This window comes from Syngnathus scovelli, chromosome 9 (genome assembly GCF_024217435.2).
Source record: "Syngnathus scovelli strain Florida chromosome 9, RoL_Ssco_1.2, whole genome shotgun sequence".
NCBI classification, from domain to species: domain Eukaryota; kingdom Metazoa; phylum Chordata; class Actinopteri; order Syngnathiformes; family Syngnathidae; genus Syngnathus; species Syngnathus scovelli.
Window position 1 is genome coordinate 793,466 of NC_090855.1, and position 22,680 is coordinate 816,145.

Genomic DNA, 22,680 nt, shown 5'->3' on the forward strand with positions numbered 1-22,680 from the left:
AAAAGTGGGTCCCCGCACTTTTAAAGTGAAGTAACGCACGCGCCCGCCTTCGCGCGCGCGCGCGCGTGCGTCCCCCCCTTCGCTTCCTCCGCCTATCGAGCGCGTCCCCGCGGGCCTCCGTCGGAGCGGAGCCAATGCTCGCCTCTCGGAGGCGTGTCCTCGCGCCGGCCCAAGACCTCCCCGAGCCTCCGCCGACGCCGTCCTGGGCTCTAAAGCCCGCAGACCTCTGAGGCGGCCGTCACTTCTCCGAGTCGGAGCCATGGCGACAACAGCTCAGTACATCCCGCGGAATAACTCCTTGCCGTCCAACCCGCTCATGCACCCGGACTCGGACCGCATGCACCAGGGGACCACCTACCGGGAGGTGCAGAAAATGATGCACCACGAGTACCTGCAGGGGCTGGCGGCCACCAACACGGGACACCCGATGAGCCTGACGCACCACCAGTGGCTGCAGCCCACGTCCAACAGCGACTGGTCCAGCGGCACGCACCTCGGTCAGCAGGACCACAAAGGCGGCGTGGTGGGGGCGAGCCGCGAGGACTTGGCCGCCGCCGCCGGCTTCCACCACAGATCCCACCTCGTGCACCAGCAGACGGCGGCGGGCGCCCACCACGGCGCCTGGGCTCCGGCCAGCGCGCACCACCTGTCCCCACTGTCGCCCGCGTCGGGCGGCGGCGGAGGGGTCGGTGGAGGTGGCGGCGGCGGCGGCGGCCACCAGGCTCTGGTCTACTCACAGACGGGATACACGAACCTGAACGCGATGCTGGGCAGCCCGCAGCCGGGCGCCCTGCACCACGGCATGCGCGAGCCTCTCCACGACGACGCGGCAGCGGCGGTGCACGACGGTCACATGGAGTCCCCGCAGCAGGCGTTCGGCCACCACCAGGACCACTCGGACGAGGACGCGCCCAGCTCCGACGACCTGGAGCAGTTCGCCAAGCAGTTCAAGCAGCGGCGGATCAAGCTGGGCTTCACGCAGGCGGACGTTGGCCTGGCCCTGGGGACCCTGTACGGCAACGTGTTCTCGCAGACCACCATCTGCCGGTTCGAGGCGCTGCAGCTGAGCTTCAAGAACATGTGCAAGCTCAAGCCGCTGCTGAACAAGTGGCTGGAGGAGACCGACTCCAACACGGGCAGCCCCACCAACCTGGACAAGATCGCCGCGCAGGGCCGCAAGCGCAAGAAGCGGACCTCCATCGAGGTGGGCGTCAAAGGGGCGCTGGAGAACCACTTCCTCAAGTGCCCCAAGCCGTCGGCGCACGAGATCAGCACTTTAGCCGGCACGCTGCAGCTGGAGAAGGAGGTGGTGCGCGTTTGGTTTTGCAACCGGAGACAGAAGGAGAAGCGCATGACGCCCGTGGGGGTCCCGCACCCCAACATGGACGACGTATATTCCCAAGCGGAGAGCCCCCGCTGCACCGCTCGCTACACAGCCCCGTGCAGTGACTGACTTGACAGCCCAGGGGGTGACCCGTCCCAACCCACCCCACCCCACCCGCCATCCGCCACCAGGCTCCTTTGTAGACAAATAAAAGGGATTTCGTGGAGTTTACACTATTTAAGTTTCTTCGACGAGACTTTTGGGGGGGGCTGGAGGGAGGGAGCGAGGGACGTTGTGTGCAGTTTTTTGAACTTAGCATCGGGAAGAAATGTTGAGGGGAGAAAAAAACACATCTAGTGAAAAATATTCCATTTAAAGCGAGACAAAGATTTATTTACCAAAATTATAACGGAGGAGATGTAAGGAGAATCAGCATCTCCTCCCCCTTTTTCTGGGACCGTGAACGCACCACACGCCTGCAAAAACAAACAAAAACACTGGAGATGAAAAGTAAGCACTGAATGAACTTTTTTTGCTCATTATTATTATTATTATTATTATTTGAATTCTCGTTTTTTTTTTTTAATTATTATTATTTCCAAACCGTCCACCCTGAGTGTGAACTGTTGTGTTTTTTGGGGGGCTTTGGAAATTTGCAGTCGTGATTGGAGCACATCAGGGTCAAAAACTGGGAGGAAAACGGCGGGAAATTATTGAATATTCCACCTGCATCAGTACGAACATGTTCTGATTGCACGCCTTAATATTATTATTATTGTTATTATTAATATTGAGCCACACACGTCGCACGTTGTACACGCAGACGCTAAAAAATACTGCGGATTTTTCTTTTATTGTGGATTTTTCCTCGATTTTTTTTCTTTCTCTGCATGGAGCACTTACTTTTTTTGTTGTCAATGCTACACTTTCACACACATTTGGGCCCCCCCGCGCGAAGTTGGAGCAACTCAGGTAACTTTCAGTGCCCCCCGACCCAGCACCCCACAATGTCAAAACATGACTTTCTCCGATACTTAAAAAGCCGCGGGCCCGTGAAGGCAACGCGGCCAAGTTGTTTTTTTTCTTTTCTCTCCTACTTTTTCAAATCATATTTATTTGACGTCTTTGTGTGTCATAAAGAAGTCCCCAAAAAAGAAGGGAAAAAAAACGAACAGTGCTATTCACGAGGCCGTTGAGGGATTTTTCTCCCCAAAGAAAAAAACATGACAATTATTAAAAAATGGAAAAAAAAGTTTACAAAAAAATGTGATTTTAGAGAAAATGTGTAAATATGTCCAATATGTAAAACTTGTATTTGTTCTGGAATATGTTTTCTGTTTGTTTCTTTTCCGGGCAGTTTTGTACACTTACTAATAATATCCCAGAAGATATTTTAATATGATTTTTGATTTATTGATCATTTATAAATATATATTTATTATTTCTTCAATGTGTTTCCTTTTTTGTTTGTTTGTCTGTTAGCTCTGTTTTCTTTTCTTTTTTTTTTATATATATTTGTTGAAGTGGATGAATTCACTCTCTTTCTTCATTGGTTGTACGTTGATTGCTCTGAAAATGTAGACTGCAAAGTCACATTTCTATTTATGTTATAGTAATATTTTATTACTTACATAAAAACGTATATACAAGAAAAGTGCTTCGTTGTCGTCGCTGTGCTTTCTTTTGTTTGTGTTGCATCACGAGAGGCCCCATTTCAGCCACACAGCCGACTTCAAATTTTCATAGTAATGTGCTGTTGTGATTTTTATTGACATCCAGTGACTTTAGAATTTGTATGTTTGTCCTCTGATATTAATCATTAGAGTCGTATTTTTTAGGCGCTTTATGCGTTATGGGGGTAAAAAAAAAATCACATAAGCGTATCAAATTGTGCTTTCTAATCTGTTTGCTGGCGATCCCCCTAAAAGACAGGGGACTCTAATCGAGATTTTATTTTTCTCAATTCCCTCAAAAAAGGCCTTCAAGTCGAAGCAAATTTCCGGTTTTCATTGCTATTTGCTCTTAAATGTCCAAATGATTCATTTGAATCGTTGATCAAAATACATCTTAAACGCTCTCCGTCTTCCATAAAGGCGGATTGAATTCGTTTTTGCTTCAACGACTTCAAAATAAACGGAACGTTCGTTACAATATGCCTCAAACGATCAAACGTTACATTTTGTGACTCAACATTTCATTTTATAATCAAATGCTGCACAAAAACGTTGCCTGGCAAATTACACACGTTTTGTTTTAGGTTTTTTTTTCTGTTTAGCTGGTTGCAAATTAAACGAAAGCATAGCAAAATGGTATTATTTTCATGATTATTTGTTTCTTGGAAGACACCTATGCGATTGAAGCAAATTATTAAGGGGCGGAAATACAAAATGTTATATTTGCACCGGTCATCGCTTCTGGCATCGACAACCAATAAGTTTTAAAGCATTTTACTAATCATCTGAAAAGCTCATTTTTATCCTGTTTTCTGTATCGTCGCGGTTTGTACATGTGAAACGAAAACAGCGTAATATACGCCAGGCGAAATTTCTATATTATACAGATCTTGTTCGAATTCGGTCAAAACGAAGGCGAGGGGGGGGATCAAAGTGCGTGCGTGCGTGCGTGTGTGTGTGTGTGTTTGAGGACGCTGAAGTGGTCGAAACTCCAGCAGGGAGCAGCAGCAGGCCAACGTCACAAGAGTGAACCACATACGACCCCTGCTGGTCAGACAGTGCTACTGCACACTTACAACTCAACAGTATAGTTTGGAAGACAAACGCTGCACGTATTCATTATAGTTAGTACACATGGAATTTACATGGACAAAAGTTCAATATATAAATTAGGCCCAAATATTTAACACTGCTTTGTTTCCTGAGAAATGTTCACAATTAGACAAAAGTATGGCAGTTGCCTGATTTGAGTTGTGTGTGGGAAAACCACAATATCAGACTAAAAATGTTGTTTGATTTTTTTTTTTTTTTTTTAGATCTGCTGTATGCTGTGGCAACCTTTTAATGTGTTCCGTCAGGAGGGAAGGTCACCACAAGGAGTCATGTGTTTGGATGGACGGACGGAACATCCGCTATTATCCACTGAAGGTACAACTCATCACACAACACCTGTCCCCCCCCCCCAGCACACACACACCTCCTCACACCTCGTGAGCATCTCGACAGTCGCTCATGAGCGCCACCTTGGGCCAAGGGAAAGCATCGTCATCTCTCACACGACGTTGCGGGTGCAGAGATGTGGATTAGTGATGATTAGCAGGGATTATGACTGGTTAATGGTGGGAAAATACATGAGGAATCATTGGCTGTGCAGAAGGGGGAGTTGAGGTGGGGAGGTGGGGGGCGCTATTTCACTCACACTGGCGGATTTGCATTGATCCACAGCAAATGAACGAGGATTAGCAGCATCCAGCTATCCGCCGACAGATAAATAACATTAAGCGCGTTACGCGCCATTGCCTCCTATTAATGACACCACAATGCCGGCAATTATGGAAATATGGAGAATAATGGGGAGCGCCGCTACCTGCTTGGGATTCCCGGGATTCCAAATGGTCCCTGTGTCAAAGGCCTTCCATAGTCAGATTTTGTGAAGGCGTACTGTATGAGTTTCATAATTTAATTTTTTTTTGTGTTACATTTTGGGGAGAATAATTACACAGGCCACTAAAATAATCTGATTTCTGATTTTAAATCAATTGTCCTTAAAGGAAATGACGAAAACAATTTATGACAGTGTAGATGCAACTAAGATGTCTGCCATCTAGTGGTGAATGGTGACATTACAATTTAAAAGTATATTTCGACCCCTGCATGTTTGCTGTTTGGCACTTGCATATTTGCATATTGCTACTGTTTATTTGTCACACACACCCCCCCTCAATATTTTTTCATGTTTTAGAGTTTTCCTGAGATTTTTTGCCATGAGTCCACTCAGTTTAGTCGTTTGCCAATCCCTGCTCGAAGCGTTCATGAAATGGGTCACTTCCGGAACACGACTGATGTGATCTCACCTGAAAAGAGGTGAAAGATCCCTCCGTCTTCTCCTCCCTCAGTTCTCCTTTTTACCGTTTATGTAATGAATACTCAAATCCCACTGCGAGGCAGGTAAGGGGGGTGAAATGGAGACTTCTAGAAAAAAAAAAAAAAAAAAATAGAATAATGGCGTTTTTTTTTTTTTTTTTTTTCATCAAAAATTCCCTCTCTTCCCCTACCTCAAGGTTTCCTCCTCGGAGCCACTTGAAAAGCCGGGCAACAATGCGGCCACACGGAGAAACACCTCGTTACCATATGAAACGGTGAACCGGAGGAGACGGGGAGAATGGAGACCCGAGCGCTCTTGTGTTATTTATGATAGCGGGCCTTGTAGCCATGTGGGCCTACCCCACCTTTCTCTCCCCTTCATGTGCTCGGGCCTCCTGTAAGAGTGCAGATACACACAAGTGCATCTTCACAAAGTTGCTCTTTGCCGTTTGAAGAAGAGAGGCGCTCCCGTCTGCCTCTTCCACGCCTTTGAGGGACATTTTATACCGCCTCAGGTGTCTGTCAAAAGTGACTAACAGTTCTATCTGGGCGGCTTGCCTCCCCGGCAGCTATGCGCACTTAGTGCGGGGAATTAGCCGCAGTACGGGAAGAGCGCTGACCGCCTGTGGTTGCCGAGCTGTTTTTTTTCCCTCAAATAAGAAAATAGGAGCCTTCATGTTTTATTTGGCATTTTCAAACGTTATCCGGGGCGCATACCTTGGCCACCAGGGGACAGTAGCAAACCTTCATCCATTAACGATGAAGAGTTTCACAACTAATTGATTCCGTAAACTGTAATATTGGATTTTTTTTTTTGCAGAGGATAAAGAATATATGCTGGTGAGAATTGTTATATTGTTTTGCTGTACCATTTGCCTTCAAATAAGAATGATAACTTCCATAACATTGATGCTATTTTTTTTAGCTTGTGGATGGCGTTTTGTATTCCGTATTAGCATTTCGTTGTAAATTGCTTTGTGATTAGCGGCAGCAGTATTTGAACCTTTTAAGACAAGCACACGGCGCAGCTGACAAAGCGTTTTGGACTTGCCAGCGCAAGGTTGCAGAGTTAATTGGTGCGTGGAAAAGAACATGGCGGACCCCCGTGCTAAAGGTTGCACTCCCCCGCCATCCCCTTTTCTCTTCTTTCTCATTCCAGCTAGGCTTTTGTCAGCTATAAGGCAAAAAGCTCCTTCTCGTCTTCAATAACAAGGTTGTGGAGCGAGAGAGAAAAGAAATAATACAAGACGAGACGAGAGGCCTTGCAGCATTGAGCGTGTCGCGCGTCGCCTTCGGAGAGATTCAAAAAGAGCAAATACATTGGAAAGATGGGCTTGCGTAATTGTGCTCTGTATAGATTAATTGCCAGGACCACTTTGTTGTTTTTTTGACGCGTAATCAAGGAAATACACGTTTGGCTTAGTTAAATTGTTCTAAAGCAGAAGAGATGAATGAGGAGAAGACAGAAGTTAAGGCGGCACAAAATGGAGGACAGAGTGTAATTAGGAGGCTACACAGATGAGCGAGCGGCATTGTGATTAGAGAAAGTCTCGGGCCTAATCAGCTCGCTGTGCGGAAATACGGAGCGTCTCAGACGAGGGTTGAAGCTCTTCTTCTTCTTGAGGGAGGCCTAGTTGGCAACCAACATAGCAACTGAAAGTTGTGGGACAGTGACTTGTCATGTGGCCTTGGACCAATGGATGCCATGGCAGCTACGGTGGCCCTTAAGGCACAAAACACATTATAATTGATAATCTTTTATTATTTTCTTTCTCTTGGGGTTTTCCTAGACGGGTTGAGGAAGAAAGGGATGCTTGCGCCGTTGTGGGAGAGAACGCCGCCGACTTGTTTGGCAGCCAATGGAAGCGGCGCCGCTCATCGCTTTTCAATTTGACGAAGAGACAACCAACAGTCTCGTACGAGAACAGAGGAAATCGACCTTTTGTCTTATTTAAAAATCAAAAAGGTCCCACCGGCGGGCGGGGCCCACGAGGGAATAGAAGCGGGTTGGACGCAGGGCGAGAGGCTAAGCGGGGGGTTGTCTGGGCGTTAATCCGTGAGAGCGTCGATGACCTTCGACCCCGCGGGGTGCGGGGTCGGCCTCCGTGTGTGTGTGAAAGTCAGGCCCGCCCCTCCCGCTAATGATTTATGGGGCAGGGTGCCATCGACACACGCTCAGCCCCAGGGATGAGCCTAAATGCTAGTTTTGACACGCGGGTTAAAGGTGATCAATAACAAGGCGCTGGAGGAGAGCAGACTGAAGGACGTTCAGCTGGGATGATGAAAAGAGGAGGGCCAGGGAGGAAGGGGGAGGAGAAAGGCTCTTTTTAATTGGGCTCCGCTCATTACTTAAATCTTTGTCGCTTTTGTAGACTGCATGCCCGCAGCGTCACTGAGCTTGTTTGTTGACTCAAGGTGTCTTCTTCTGCTGGCCATAAAATGGGCCAACCATCCATCCCATATATCATTTCAGAAGATTTGATGGGATTTAGACATTGGAAACAGTTCAAATAAAAGTCTGAATTTTTTTGGGCGTGGAGGATTGAGTGAAAAATAGGAATTTTGCACAACTTAGGGAGAGGGGATAAATATCAGTTAAAATGTAATAAGTTTGAAATTAAGGTGGTGAATTAAGTAAAAAAAAAAAAAATTTGTTTGTTGTTTAAATTTGTGAAATGTTATAACAAATCTTCACGGTTTTTTGTTATTTTTTGGTCGTCTAATTGTGAATCCAGTCACAACATTCTAATTGTGAATCCTTGCCATAAAAAAAATCCATTGCTCCAGTCCCCCCTTTTTACTTTTCCGGTAGCTGACGCAAAAAAGGTAATGATGCCCTTCAGACTTTGAAAATGCACCTCAGCAAGGATGTCTGAGTCATCTCCATGAGTACAGCAAAGGCTGCTTTTTCCTCTCTGTAGCCTTTAATGAAGGATGAAACAGACATTTGATTACAATATGGCTGGCGTTCCCTCTATTCTTTATATTTATCGTTTTTTTAAAGTGAATAGTACAACTTCAGGTCTCTATATAATTGACGGCGCTACGTAACGAGGGTTCTCGCATATGCACATGAAAGGTCCCGCGCCGGCCGGTGCGGTGTTGTGAGGAAGGGAGGGGGGGGGGGAGCCATCGTTGTCAACGGCCCTGCGGGACGCCTCTGCAAGGGGGACGAGGACGTGGCGCTGTACTAAGGGGATTAATTGGTGTGGCACCTCTTTTGGAGCGCGCCGGGGCCAAAGCAATTAAATGCTGGCCCCGGGGCCTTCACTTTGCCAGTGACAAAACAGCCTTCTGCTCATTTATGAGGTGTGGATAGAAAGGGACGCAAGCCAGAGATGCCCCCGAAGGTCACTTTATCAACGTACGGTGTAATACGTAGAGTTGGCGGACGGACGGACGGACGGACGGACGGACGGATGGATGGACAGCGCCGGTATCCGATACGTGCTCAATTAGCCATGCGGCGTGCCGCAAAGGTCTCTGCGCCCGCTCGCATTAGCTTTGTTGTTTCCCTCGGCGTGTTTGAAGACTGAGAAAAGACAGCAGGCAGGCAGGCAGGCAGGTTGCGCTCGCCGCTCTCTGGGGTGTTCCTCAGCAGGCCCGCCTCTCTGTAGCCGTGCCGGGGCCTGGAGCAGCCGACCGCTGAGCCCACAAAGCCTTCAAACGCCAGGGAAGCCATGAAAAGAGTGGCCATGAAAAGTCAGGGCCCATCAAGAAGAAAAGCTGTGTCAGGTGCACCGTCCCTTCTTGGAGTGCAGCATGTTCATGTGGCTGCCATTGTTTTGCTACTGGCATTTGAATGCACTCTGATGCAAATGTACCTTCCAGGGTCACATGATGCTAATTGCTCTGGAGTGCATTCGTCACAAAACTAATGTGCGGTTATTATATTTATTTATTTGGTCTGTTATTCCCCAGTGACATATTTTTCCCCTAAATAAATCCCGAGTATATTCTTTCATTTTAAATATAGAAGATAAATGGAGGGATGTTTTCTTTTAACATATTCAAATGAGTTTGATTGCATTAAATAAATTAATGAATAAATGTGAAAAAATAAATAAATAAAAGACAATGTATAATTTAGATTCTTTATCGTAGGCATCTGGCCTAGGGAGAGACATGGGGAAGGCTGGGGAACGGGTGCCCAGCGTGCTAACCATCCATCCATCTCATCCCACTTCGCAGTACTGAAAGGACCACAGTTATCACTCACCCCTGACACGGCCATCGACGTTTGCCCACTCACGCACACACCCTCCACACACACATACACACACACGCAACGTGCAACACCTTTGCAGTCACTCCAAAATGTCCCGTCACCTCTTACCCTTCCTTCCATTGGACCCTCATCAGCATCCATCAGGCATCATCATTCACAAAAATGCCAGCGCCATCAACACATGGCTCCAAAAACCAATACGAGCGTGACAAATGCCAGGTAGTCCCCAGCAGGGACCAATCACGTCACAGGCCGTCCGTCCGTCCGTCCTCTACCAGGAAGGGGGGGGGGGGGGGGGGGTGTCCTTTGTTCGGCCTTCTGATCCGAGCACCACAATGGTTGCTATTGTCCCGTCGCCCTCTCGGCTTGATTTCATATGGATGTGTTGATGGCATTAAAGTGGCAACAATAACTGTGATGCTTGCAGCTCCTACTCGCCTTTGGATGTTTAGCCAGCAAACCTCTCCGCTTACGCCCAGTGGTGTGAAAGAGCAGCCGAAGAGGCAGATAAACAAGGTCATGAATGGCCATGAGCTCCACAGGACTAGTTGAGTTCCTTTTTTTAGGATCTGAGGGAGGTGAAGGGGGTGCGCCAAGTCTTCTCCGGAAGGACTTATGCAAAGACTACACACCGTATTGCAATAGCATTTATTTGTAGTATTATTATTTTTTGCTTTGACTTTTTTAAGGGTGTTTAGGGGAAACGGGGGTGCGCCAATTCTGTCAGGGTCTTGAATGGGGTGCGTGATTTTAAAAGTTTGGAAAAGACAACTGGACAAGTATTTTCAGTATTGCATTATGCAGCAATACTATTAGTAGTTGAAGTATTTTTAACATGTGCAGGGCTGCGCCCAGTCGAGACATTCAAAGTGCCAGTAAACCGTTTTTTAGGAACTTGTGGAAATATGCGCGCGGCAATTAACCAGCTAATTTATAGAGGAAGATAAAAAAAGCTGAAAATGAACGTTTGGAAGTGAAAGCATAGTAGAGGGGCCACATTGTTGACGCCGTTGAATTCCATCCATTCATATGGAGTGAAGTGCGTAGGCCAGGCCTCCAGCGCATTTCCCCATGACCATCACAACAGTCGCCATTCATGAAGCCGAGAGGACATCTGCACCGCGGCGTTTGTCACCCATCCGACCCTTCGCACACCCCCACCCTGCTGCGCAAGCGTACGCACGCACGCACGCACGCACACACACACACACACGGGCGAAAGTTCTGCTGCGAAATGCCACAGCGGCGAATCAGAAGGGCATCAGAGATGGCCGTTGTGTGCGTACGCCCATGTGTGGCTTGGCGTGAATGGGATTGATTGGGGGGGGCGGGGGTCCTTTGATACTGCGGATTGGCCGGCGGGGGCGGCGCATAGTTAAACCCGCTCGGGTGTGTCACAATGGTCGGGTGACGAGCCCCCGAGGTTTTGCAGCGGAGCGACCCCGTTGGCATTCCACGCCGGCTTGTTTGCACCGCAGTGACGTGGGTGGCCCACGGTGACCTTTGACCCTCCTTTGTGGAGCCATTGTGCCAGGCGCTATCAGTGAATGAACTGTGGTAGAATCACGACGATGAGGATATGCTTCATTATTTTTCAGGTGTGATGCTGAAATGACCGCGTAGTTGACGCACTCACTCTCCGATAAAAAAAAATACGATACTGGATATCCGAGATCAATCCTTGTCGAACTTTGTGCCGGACAGTCAGAAGACAAGATGAGATGAGGCTGCCTCTCGTCGTTTTGTCTTGAGAAGCATCAGTTGAAGCAAGGCGGCGGCGGCGGCGGCGGATGTTGTCATCTCTCGCTTGTGTCAGCGTCATATCAGATGCACGGAGATGACTGATGCTCACTGACAAGCGACAGACGGAAGCTGAGATGGATTGCACGTGTGCCTGAAAGATATCCGTCAGTATGAGCAGCAGCTGGCTATCAAGTTCACCACATGGGTGCAGGTGGGGAAGGTTCACCAAAGTCCATCCGCCTTATGCCCAACGTCAGTAGTTATCAAAAAAGGACAAATTATTGCCATTGCGCCTATGGAATGAGTAAAAAAAAGTATTTATTTATTTACTTACTTACTTATCTATTTATTTATTCATTTATTTGAACCAAGTAACTTGAGGAAATCGTCACTGGTTTGCCGGCCAAAATCTGAACGGTGACATCTCTAATCATCAACTTGACGATTGCTCCAAACAATTCTTGTCCTTGTCGCTATTTGAATCTTCATTCATGGCTTGGGCCAAATCCTGTCCGGTCCCGTCCCTTGTCACCAACTGAAGTCTTTTAATCCTAAAATCTGTCCATTCTGATCCACATCAACATCCAGTGAGAGACAAAGGAAGGCTTGTTGCCCGAAGCCGGAAGGCCTTATTCAGCGGATGCCAAGACGTGGGCAACCCAGGCACGGATTGGCATCAGGGCAATATTATCTCTCCAGTTGACAAGAGCCAGCCTGGCTCTTGTTTGCCCATTAAGGTACTTTGTGTTCTGAGTGGCCGTTGTCTCCCACGAGAACAAAGTGAGCACTTGTCGACGTGACCCTGAGGGTGGCGAGTCCTCGCTTTCTACCCAGTCCTCCTCCAGCCCCCTCCGGATGGGCCGGACGGAGTTCAAGCTGGGCCACGTGTTGGACGTTACACTCCCACGATGACCCTGGTGAGCTCAACATTTGGAGTCCCATAAAAACATTATTGTCCCACTCCTGGGATCATTTGTCCACAATTACAAAGGCTCGGACAAAAAGCAAAATGTTAACCACTCCAGTTTTGCGGAGGCAAATTATTCACATTCTGCCCCCACCCAGCACCACATAGCGCCCACGCTGAGGTCTTCCAACATTTGAATCCTCTTTTATTCCAATTTTCTCTTCTTGTGTGTAGTCACGCACCCATTTGCCCATCTCCCTTTTACGATGCGTAACTACGACGAGAGCCCGGAAAGCGCCGAAAGTCCCTAATGGTCCTTTAGCCTCTAAATATGTCCATTCCGGCATTCGTCTGGGTCCTTTTACCTGGCCAGCAACGGGGCAAGGTCGCAGCGGCCGATTAGCCGTATTAAAAAGCAGCCCATTATGGTAATGGGCGACTTCTAATGCACGGACAGGTTGCTTAGCGCCCGCATATTAGCGCTTGATAGATGACTCGGTGATGAGCACGGAGAGGTTCATCGCAGTTCAAGCTCAGTGCGCTGACCTCTACCGTGGTCACTTAGGCCAGCCATGTTCTACCTGACCAAACATTTGGCGGCATTATGCTCAAGGACATTTGCAATTCACTGCCACAATGAAGAAGATTTGTCTTCTGTTGCCGAGGCAGCGCGCTGGATTAGCGGCTGTCGCTACGTAGAAGAACGGTTCTAGATTGTTCCTTTGTGGCTTCTGTACAGGTTTTCAGGCTTCTCTTTCCAGTCCCAAATCATGTTTAGGATGTCATCTGAGTATCGTTGTTCTTATTATAAAAGAACCGTCGGCAGGTATCACCGTTGCGGTCCTCGTGACAACAACGCCTTACAAGGTTTTAATGTCAACATCCACAAGAGTAAACGGCACACAAATGGCACGTCATTAAAGCCCACCCACCATCTGTCTGACGCCATCTTGTACCCTGCACCCGTTCATATTTCCCAAGTCTCACTAGCATTCCCGTTCCCCCGGCCGGGGAAAAGGGAGCGCCTTGGTTCCCCTTTCATCCGCTCTTAGAGGACAAACATCAGTCCCATCTCGCCGTCCATCCATATTCATGAGCCGCTTATAAATATCTGATGGCGGCGCGGGCTACAGCTGTTTAGCTGGAGAGCACGCAAACAACACTTCCACCGAGAGTGTGCATGCATTTTCACACTCAAAACTGGTCCGAGACCCCCCCACTCGCATCCCCCTGCACCCCCCCCCCCCCCCACCTCCAGATAGCATTGGCTCATTGCAAGGATATCTGCCGTATTAATTAAAGTGTGACTGCGAAAAAAAGAGGAGAGAATCCTTAAGTGGTTTTAAGTATTTACCGTTTGTTCCTCTGACAGGCCTCTCGCGCTTATCAGTGCGGCGAGATAACCAGAGTCAGGAGACAGCGACGTCTCAAAAGGCCTGACTAATCGCTTTGGCCCCAACATTAGCTACACTATCAAATACGATCTAACATTAACATTAAAGGGGACATATTATGGGGAATTGACTTTTGAATGTGTGTGTATACAAATACTTGGGTCACTCACTGGAGTGCCTGCCAAGTGTGAAATTAAGCAAGCAAGTCAATCTTTTAATTATCTGCCTGTTTCTGAAAACGTGTGTGTGTGTGTGTGTGTGTGTGAGCACTTGGGCCCGCTGTTACAAAACAGTGGGGCTAATTAGCATAATAACCATCCCAACACTCATTTTCTTCAACAGTGGCTGGAGTCGCCACTTTCAAAGCCAAAGGACCGTTTGGACGTGGAGGCCAAAGCGCTATGAAAGCTAAAAGGTAAACAGACCTGCGGGATTAGCTAGCAGTTACTAGCATTAGCTTCTGAGGCTAATCCAAGAAAAATAGTTTTGGATGAATTGTCTTTTTGCCGCTAATGGTTTTTGTTTTTGCCGTTGTCACGTTGTAAACAATAAGGATGCAGGAAAAAGTCAACCATTTTGGTTTCAAGCAGCCATTTTGGTCAAATTCCAGTGTTACTGCTTTGACCAACCTTTATTGGTGGAAATGTTATCTGTTGACGATTAATTGTGGCCTGAGCATGGCCTAAAATGTTCAAACTCATTTCAAGGATTTACCATAAAAAACGGGTGCAACCGTCCTTTCATGTCTGCTTTCGGCTTTAATTTTGCTTTAGCATCACTTTGCCGATGAAGGAGCCGTTGTTTTCCCCTCTCTGCACAATGAGTGTTAGAATTTCCTTTTTACATAATTCCGTCTCATCCCTGCAGTAATTGAATTTGATGTAACGTTTGCCCATTTTGCTTGTAGTTAACCTTTCCCACTGGATAAAAAGCATGTAATGTAAACGTATGTATCCATTTCGTTGCAAAAGGCATATGAGGAAGGTCAGGTGTGGGGGGTGCGGGGGCATCCTTTAGGCGAGGGGAAGGGCAACACGTCACCTCAAAGTGCACTTGTGAGCAACTTTGCTCTCGCTCTGACTTTGCTGTATTGACCAATCGCACACACCGCTTTGAGTCGCTCCTCAAACTCATTAGGAGCGGCAGACTTGCTGATGACGGCAAGAAGAGAAAAAAAAAAAAATATGCGTTTGGCTCGGGCCTGAAGGATGCCTTTGTTGTGTTTCCAATACAAATAGATGGAGATTTGAATATTGCTTTTCTCGAGTGGCAGTGTTTATACTCTGCTTTTTTTCTCGTTGGCCGTGTTTTTGTCAGGATGCTAGGTGGCTCCGATTTAGCACCACTAACTAAAATGGTTTAACCGTCCCGCAAAGTTTAAGACAATGAAACAGCGGAGGGATGAAGGGTGGGAATGTTTTCAGCTAGGTAGCGCTTCCTCATTAGCCATGCACAGCATCTTGGCTCCTCTCCCACACCTCACGGCTCATCATCATCATCATCATCATCATGGCCCCGGCGTTGGCTGCCAGCAAAAAAAAAAAAAACAAGCCCCACCCCTCCCACCCCTTCCAGCCCCTATAATCACACCCGCAATCACAGCATCTAATTAGGTTAATTAATTTGTATCAGCCCTTGTAGGGACTTGGCTGATGAGCCAGCCATAATGGTCTCCATGGCATCCCTCCCCCTGTTTTTCTTTTCCTCCCTTTGCAAAAAAAGAAAAAAGGGGGGGTGCAACCCTCTCAAGACGAGACGATAAACCATGGGGTCACATTTACCTCCCCCTCCTCCCTTTTTTTTTTTTTTCTGGAAGCGCCCACAAGCCATTCCGATTACCCGGCTTGGTTGTGTCCACCGCAATGACAACTTGGCGCGGACAAGTGCTTGTTTGTTTACATTCTCGTCGTGGTGTTCCCAAAGAGGCCCGGCAACACCAACCCCAAAAAAACACTGATTCTCTTGGCAGTTTGTCTCTGCGGTCGTCAGCATCACATTACAATCAGCGGCCCTCATCAGGCCACTAACGAACAAATCCTGATTAACCCCCGCCCCCTCCCGCATTCCCATCCTCGTATGATTACCGCAATCACCCGGGATAACCACGCGTGCACCGTACAGAAAATGCCGAGCCCTCACCACCGCCCATCAAGTCTTACGCACGTAAAAAACAACAGAAGACCTCAGCAATGACATCAGCACCACGGACAGCGTTTCTTTCAACAGTTTAAATTTACTGAAACAAATTTGCATTTGGATTCTCATGGTCCTGTCACTTGCTTGCTAAGCAGTAAATAAATGGAAAAAAGAAAAACATGGGTTAGTCACGCCCACAATGCTGTTTCCGTGGCAACATGAGGCTGACCAACAAAGCTGAGAAAGGCCAAGGAGAAATCAAATTAAATGAAAGCAGTCCAAAACAATAAAAATAGATAATAACACAATCCAATTGGTTCTCTGTATTCATCATAAACATGGATACACTTAACACTGCAGCTCTTGGACCCATGTGTTGCACCCCCCCCCCACACACACACACACAAAAACACCCCCCACACACACACACACAATCAAAGCGAGACAATGACACAAGGAGGCTGCGAGACAAGGACGCATCCGCTAGTTAAAACCTAATGAACACCTCCCCAAGGCACGCGCTTGGCATCTTCCTGAATGATGGCCTGACAGTAATAGCGGGGCAGATGGGTGCGCTATACACACACACGTACACACACGCACACAGACACACACACACGTACACTTTCCACACCCCTGCTGCTGCCCCTTGCCCCTGCAGAGAGTTACCCCCTGATGTGGAGGTGTAGCGGCAAGGAAGGGCGGGAGGGGGGGGGGGGGGGGGGGGGGGGAGTAGCGAGGGCCCCCGTCATGATTTAGGCTCCCATGCAAATTTAATCAATTGGAGTACTTGTCGCCAGCCAGGGCTCATTAGCACCCCGTTTTTTTTCTTTTATAAGAAGGTTTGGTGAACCCCAACCTTGGCAGACGTTGCGTTAAACACACACACACACACACACGATGCATTCAAACGGTCCTGAAAAAAAAAAAAAAACACACGTCACTGGCTCCTGTCAAGATTTTTTGCTTGTCGTGTCTTCCCCCTGGCACGGTACTCGTCCCCCTCCTCTTCCGCTTGTGTAGCTCCTCTCCCTCTATCCATTACTTCAAAAGGCCCCGTGACACCCAGCGTCAACTTTAAAGGAGGCTGCAGGATTCTAACCCCCTCCCCAAAATCCACACTCGAACCCCACCCGGCCCGGCCCGGCCCCTCTTCTTCATCCTGGTACTCAATTAATTGCGCTTAACCATCATTGACCTGCCCTGCCGGCTAAGAGCCGACAAATGAATGAGGAGGAGACAAAAGCGGCGGCAGAAAATGTGAGTTAGCAACATTTGTAGCGGGCCATAACAACAATCAAACGATTGACATTGGCCTGTCCTAAATCCCATCAAATCTGCCCGGCAACAAGTGGCCAATGGAAAAAAAAAAGACTTCTGCTGCTCCGACAGGATTTATATTTCAGTTGTGAACTTTTCTCATGAATTGCAAATGATTGATGTTGTCACAAGCACAGAAGAAGAATGCAACACGTCTTTTCCTCACGTCACTGCCCCGAGAGAGCGTGCGTGCGTGGAGACCCTCGGGCCCTGCCTCCGTAAGCCGAGGGGGTGGAGGTCAAAACACTGTGTGCGTAGTTCCGGACCCTCGCTATCTCTCCCCGCACAGACACGCCACTGTTTCTGCTCAGGCTGTCCTTTCATTGTAGTATCCCCCCCCCCCCCCCCCCCCTCTGTAGCCATGGGACTCTTTGCTGGGACGCCGTGGTAGCTATGGGCGACTTTCTGATTTTAAAGATATAGACGTACATGCATTCCTTCAGTATCACCTCACTGGAGGTTGGCTAACAGAGTTGGAAATATTTTGGGAGGGGGCCACGTTTATTTTATTTTTTAAAATATTAATAAAAAAATATATGTACTATATTTTTTTTGTATTTTTTAATAACTTATTGCCCAAAATGACTTATCAATTTTGTTGCTAGAGTCATGGAAACGAAGTCACCCAAAGTAACTCTTTCCCTTCCAAGCATACAGGCTCACCTGATCCTTTTTTGGACGGAGGCCTCTGCTTCCCTTCTTGCTCTTCTGACATTTCTGACTTTCTCTCTCTCTCTCTCTCGCTCTCCTTTCCCTAGCAGAGGAGACTTTGATGGATTGGCCACGTTTATGAAGCCGCTGCCACCGTGGCGATCAATCACCTGCCGCGATCTGCTGCTGGACTTCAGCTCACGCTGGTCGAAGGCCGTGTAGCAGGTAGACGCTCAACACATGCACCTCAGGATGAATTCATTATTTTACAGCCATCAAAAACGTAAAGACAGTGGCTCAGGTACTCCAGCACTCTGAGATTTAAAAGAAGAGACCAATCAATAATCTGCCTTCAGAAGATCATGGGTGTTTTTATTAATATATCATTATTATAGTAGTGTACAATTATATCTTATTGAAAGTGGATTCTAATATTTAGGTTACCTTGCATCTGCGGGGCTTCTCCATCGCATATGATGGAGAATGCAGGTGTACCTAATGAGTGTCCATTCTGCGTTCAATTTGAGGCGTCATTGTCTCGCAGCTCAATGACGCCATCTACTGTTACAAAATACAACTTACAGCTACAACATTGCCCTCTACCTTTTTTTCCCCCTTCATATGTAATTCCTCACATTTATCAACCAATCACAGGCCAGTCATCTCAATGTTTAGTATTTAATTTATTTATTTATTTAAAAAAAAAGAGTTGTTCAAAAAAATGAATTGGTCAACTGAGTGGCAAGTCAGCGTTTCCTCTTGGTCTCAAACTTGTAGATGGCCGGAGCGTTTGGCGTCTCTTTCTTAACTTTGATCTTCTTGTATTTATCCTGTAGGAAACATGAAAAATGTTCACTTCACCATAATCGCTTTTCAATACTGCACAGTGTTTACATGGATGTAAAAAAAAACAACTGAATGAATGGCAGATTTGTGCACATGATCTGCTGTGAGTCATGACCTGGAGGTCCTTGCGCGTCTGGAGCTTCTGGCTGATGACAGACAACTTCTTCACTCGGTCAATCCGTTGAGAAAGAAGCTTGTACTCACGCTTGCGTTGCTCGGCCAGCCTCTGCAACGCACGAGAGGAAGAACATAAAGGCGCGGTAACACGGGAGGATTTTTTTTTTTTTTTTTTTAAAGGAATGAACAACATCTGAAACCTTTTGACTACCAGGCGCCACAGCTCCCTGGATGCTTTTGTTGCTCAGCGTGTCCACCGTGGGCCTGTTGTACACTCGATCCACCAGCTCGGGCACGGTGTTCAGGTGGTTGGCCAGGTCGAACGACTGCACTGTAAGTTTCAATTCAGACTCAACAGCCCTGGACGTATAGAACGTTCCTTGTTACGTTTACCTTCTTTTTTGGAATCCACAAAAAAGGTGTGCTTGTTTTTCTGTTTGCTGGCCGCATCCAAAAGATGGAGACTTCCTTTCAGCCTTTCAATTTTCTGAAAAATACATTTTAGGAAAAGGTTACCGGCCTACAGATTGGTAGAATTGTAGTTCAAAAAGTTGTCATCTTACGGTTTGTTTCAGAGGCTTTCCCAGTAACTTGGAGTTCCTGGTTCTCATCGGCCATCGTACTGTATGTCGTTTTGAAACTTACCCTCGCTTCTGCCACCCTCTTCATCTCGACGTAATTTATGTCTTGCGTCCTCATCACTTTCTTCTGCTCCTCCGTCATCTCAGACTCCGGTCCTGTTTTCCCCTTTTTGGACACGTGGGCTCCATCCTGTCAAGGGCGCACATGATGAACTCAACCAAACGGGATACACTAACGGTAAGAGGTTCAATGTTGCCAAGTTACCTTCAGCTGCGAGTTGATCATGTGGTAGTAGAACTCATCCGGGTTCTTCTCCAGAGCCTTCTTGCGAAGGGCGAAGAGTGTGTTTTGTTTCTTGTGGTAGTCACTAATAGAAACCAACACAACAAATGAAGCTCAGTGAGGTTTTGTTTGTTTGTTTCAAACGTGTATGGATTCCACTGAACTTACTCTGCACGTTTTTTGTAGTCTTTCTTCTTCTCCAGGAAGCCCAAGTGCTTCCTAGATTCAGGCTGATGAAAGAAATCACGTTAATTGTGTCGATTTGGATGCGTGTGAAAGAACCCTTACTGTGCTCTTGGATGGGATTGATATGAGGTCCCTCGCGAGTTAAATTTCGATAGTGAAATTCCCAAAAAATCATAATGGTGTGTTGTTTACCAAATTTGAGGTAGGTCGGGCTAGCTTGGTCGGCTAGCAGCAAGCCCAAACTCCTCCGAAAAGCTCACCTGAGATCTTTCATGGTGGTTTCTCTGTCGGGATTTCAGCGCTTTCCTGAACGACGACATGTTAGAGAAGTGTTCCAAATAGCTGCTAGTACAAGATAAACCCTTTTAAATGAACAATTTTAGACTTGTATAAATCCAAGCGTGAGCTCTACTCCATGTTGTTTCCCTGTAAGGAGGAACACGTGATATTTGCTCCCCTCATTTCTCTTCCGCAGATTCGACACGAGAAAAAAGAAAAGAAAAACAGGTCCTAAGACCGCCTAATCATGATTGAAACGTGGTAAATAATATCGTATATATTTTTTAAACTAAAATTTTCTGCAGAATAGTGTTTGTTTAAAAAAAAACCTTATGCCAGCGTTTGCATTTAATGTAGTAGCGCATTAAAGGCGAGAGAGGTCACTAGTGCACAGTTTTGTAGTCCTTTGCTTGGACTCGTAAGCAGTATATAATTATATACAATTCAGGCTAATAACGATAAAGAAGACAGTAAAGAGTGGCATCAACACAATAATTATTCATTTATACTTTAGCAGTAGTGTTCACCCAGCAATTCAAATATTTACTTTGGTTTTGAGCTTTTCAAAAGCTAATCAAAAGGTGAATATGAACAGTTTTGTCGTAGTCATCTTACTTTTTATTGTAATAAAATTTGTTGGGGCGGCAAGTTGACATAGTTGCAAAGCGCAGCCTGCAACGAATCTTCTACAAATCTAAAAATGCCCGGGCACAGATTTGAAACATGTGGCAGGCCCATTTAAAATTTCCACAGGACTTTTTCCAAGTTTTCTCCAAATAATCCTGCACACTATTAATATGACTAAGGTAGAATTCACAACCCAAAAAAACGTTATAGTACAGCAAATTTGAGAAATTAGCCCCTCCCTCTTCTGTTTACAACTTGACATGACTTGCTATTTATTCTTTCTTAAAGTCCTAATGTTTCATGTTGCAAATGAGCCCTGGTGTTTCTCATAAGCAACATGAAATAGCGTACGACCCAGCAAGCAGGCATTGAACATAAATATGTACGACGTACATCTTTCTAAGATGCTGCATCCGTCCATCCATCCATCTGAGCTAAGAGTGAGGAGGAGGCGGGGCAATTCTATATTCCTATTTGCCGCAACGGCACCATGAGCTCATCTCACCCAGACTCCCATTTGTGCTATCCCAGCAAAATCAGCCCCCCTCCAGCCTCCTTAAACGGCATCTCACAACAACCGCGAGGAATGTCTGTTGCATGTGCGAGATTTGCCCAGCGTGCAGAATGTTTGCGGCCAATGAATGGGATCAGTGTTTCCATATGATGTCACATGCTTTGTTTATCGTCAGCACTGCCGACCGGCCGGCCTGTTAATGACCCCCGAATCCTTGCGTGCACGTTTCAGCCCCCACTTGGTTCTAGCGCAATGAGCATTATATCAAAGGTATTTATCGTCTCCCTCACTATCATTCAAAAAAAATCTAGCTAATTGAATCATCATAAACCTTTCTTGAAAGTTGTAGGCAACGTTTTAAATCATATCAAAGCAGATGGATGAGTGTCATTAGCAAACAGAAGTCATTCACTGCCATTTACAGCTAAAGACGTCCAAAATTGAATTGGACAAAACTGGAAGCAACACAATGCAGACGCAGAGACGTTTGCTTTTCTTTAATGAACGTCGAGGAAATATCAGCGTTGACAGTTTGTTGGATCGGAGCAAGTGTGTGTTGTGAGCTCAAGACTTTGGTATGTCTGGCTGGGTCTTATCGCTAGTGCCCGACTCATTGAAAAGAACATTTACAGTAAATGAAGGCTGTTAGGGAGAAATTTCCAAACTCTAGGTTTCCATTTGTCAAGGATACCTGCTTCGGATTGGGAGCTCCTTCCGTCATACTAGAATTGAACAAAATGGCTGACTCCCTGTTAAATTTTACGCATGTGCTCATTTTCACACGCTTGCAAAAATGATGATGTAATATCCAAGATCATAGTGCAACTCTGACTTTTGAGTATATTTACATTGTGGTCTTTTAATAGCTACTCACACACCCATTGGCCGTCGCCAGCCGCTGGTCCGATGCCCGCCAGGTTACGCTGGGCTCGGCGGGTTCCCCTGGGTGGGATTTTCTCCAACACCACAAAATGTCGCAAAGCAAAAATGGTCTACAATTACTGCTCCTTTCCTCAGCTTGAGTTTTGAAAGCGACGGTGAAGACGTCATGGGTGGCATCGGGATTCGGCAATAAAAGTCACATGACGGTGTTTCGATGACACGTCTTGAGGAAGGACGTTTTGTTGTTTGCCAGCCGTTCAAGCCGCATAGTGCTACAAGTTTGTGTTTACCGCTTTTAACCATCTAATTGCTCCCATTCTCCTCCAATCCTAAATGGAGTCCGTCCAAAGTTGAAGAAAAAGGCTCAGTCAGGCCCACCGTGCACGGAGATAGATGTTCTTCTTCCAAATGGACTGAGAGCGTTTTATTGCTTTTTCCACTCCCGATGATGGCTCGCTTTGCTTTTACTCCTCCATCTTCAACGTGTCGCTGTTTGGAACAGAGACGGTTTATTTGAAATGTACCGTGTCTGACAAGACTGATGATTCTTAGAACGCTGAGATGTCCGCTTGGTCCTCATAGGATCGACTAATAAATTAAAAGTTGGCTGTTTGGAGGTATTTTA

General features: G+C 46.8%; 3 protein-coding genes across 4 annotated transcripts in view; 2 read left to right on the forward strand and 1 right to left on the reverse strand.

Annotated features, from left to right (window-relative positions):
* c9h8orf76 (chromosome 9 C8orf76 homolog) overlaps window positions 1-18,427 on the forward strand; it is a 160,583-nt gene extending 142,156 nt beyond the window's left edge. The window contains exons 14-16 of one of the 2 annotated variants that reach the window (XM_049730389.2): window positions 4,314-4,425; window positions 13,976-14,048; window positions 17,848-18,427. The gene's annotated coding sequence lies outside the window, so the exon portion shown is untranslated. The remainder of the gene's footprint in view (window positions 1-4,313; window positions 4,426-13,975; window positions 14,049-17,847) is intronic. The other variant, XM_049730390.2, reaches the window with a different exon arrangement.
* Window positions 84-2,981, forward strand: pou3f1 (POU class 3 homeobox 1). Its single transcript, XM_049730388.2, is given in 2 exon segments — window positions 84-1,406; window positions 1,409-2,981. Coding segments are annotated over 2 exon segments (1,188 nt in total). The 5' UTR covers window positions 84-259; the 3' UTR covers window positions 1,450-2,981.
* Window positions 18,405-20,210, reverse strand: utp11 (UTP11 small subunit processome component). Its single transcript, XM_049730397.2, has 8 exons — window positions 20,014-20,210; window positions 19,736-19,797; window positions 19,550-19,652; window positions 19,349-19,474; window positions 19,097-19,190; window positions 18,904-19,034; window positions 18,702-18,812; window positions 18,405-18,570 (listed from the first exon to the last, which is right to left on the reverse strand). The coding sequence occupies exons 1-8, from the start codon at window positions 20,071-20,073 to the stop codon at window positions 18,487-18,489; spliced, it is 771 nt and encodes a 256-aa protein (XP_049586354.1). The 5' UTR covers window positions 20,074-20,210; the 3' UTR covers window positions 18,405-18,486.
* Between the last annotated feature and the right edge of the window lie 2,470 nt (window positions 20,211-22,680).

What these genes read in the sequence shown, in the direction of transcription:
- utp11 (XM_049730397.2), bottom strand. Translation starts at nt 20,073, where the DNA reads ATGTCGTCGTTCAGGAAAGCGCTGAAATCCCGACAGAGAAACCACCAT. An exon ending in AGAGGGTGGCAGAAGCGAGG is followed by an intron (nt 19,191 to 19,348) that starts GTAAGTTTCAAA and finishes TGTATTTTTCAG; the next exon opens with AAAATTGAAAGGCTGAAAGG. An exon ending in TGTGGATTCCAAAAAAGAAG is followed by an intron (nt 19,035 to 19,096) that starts GTAAACGTAACA and finishes TGAAACTTACAG; the next exon opens with TGCAGTCGTTCGACCTGGCC.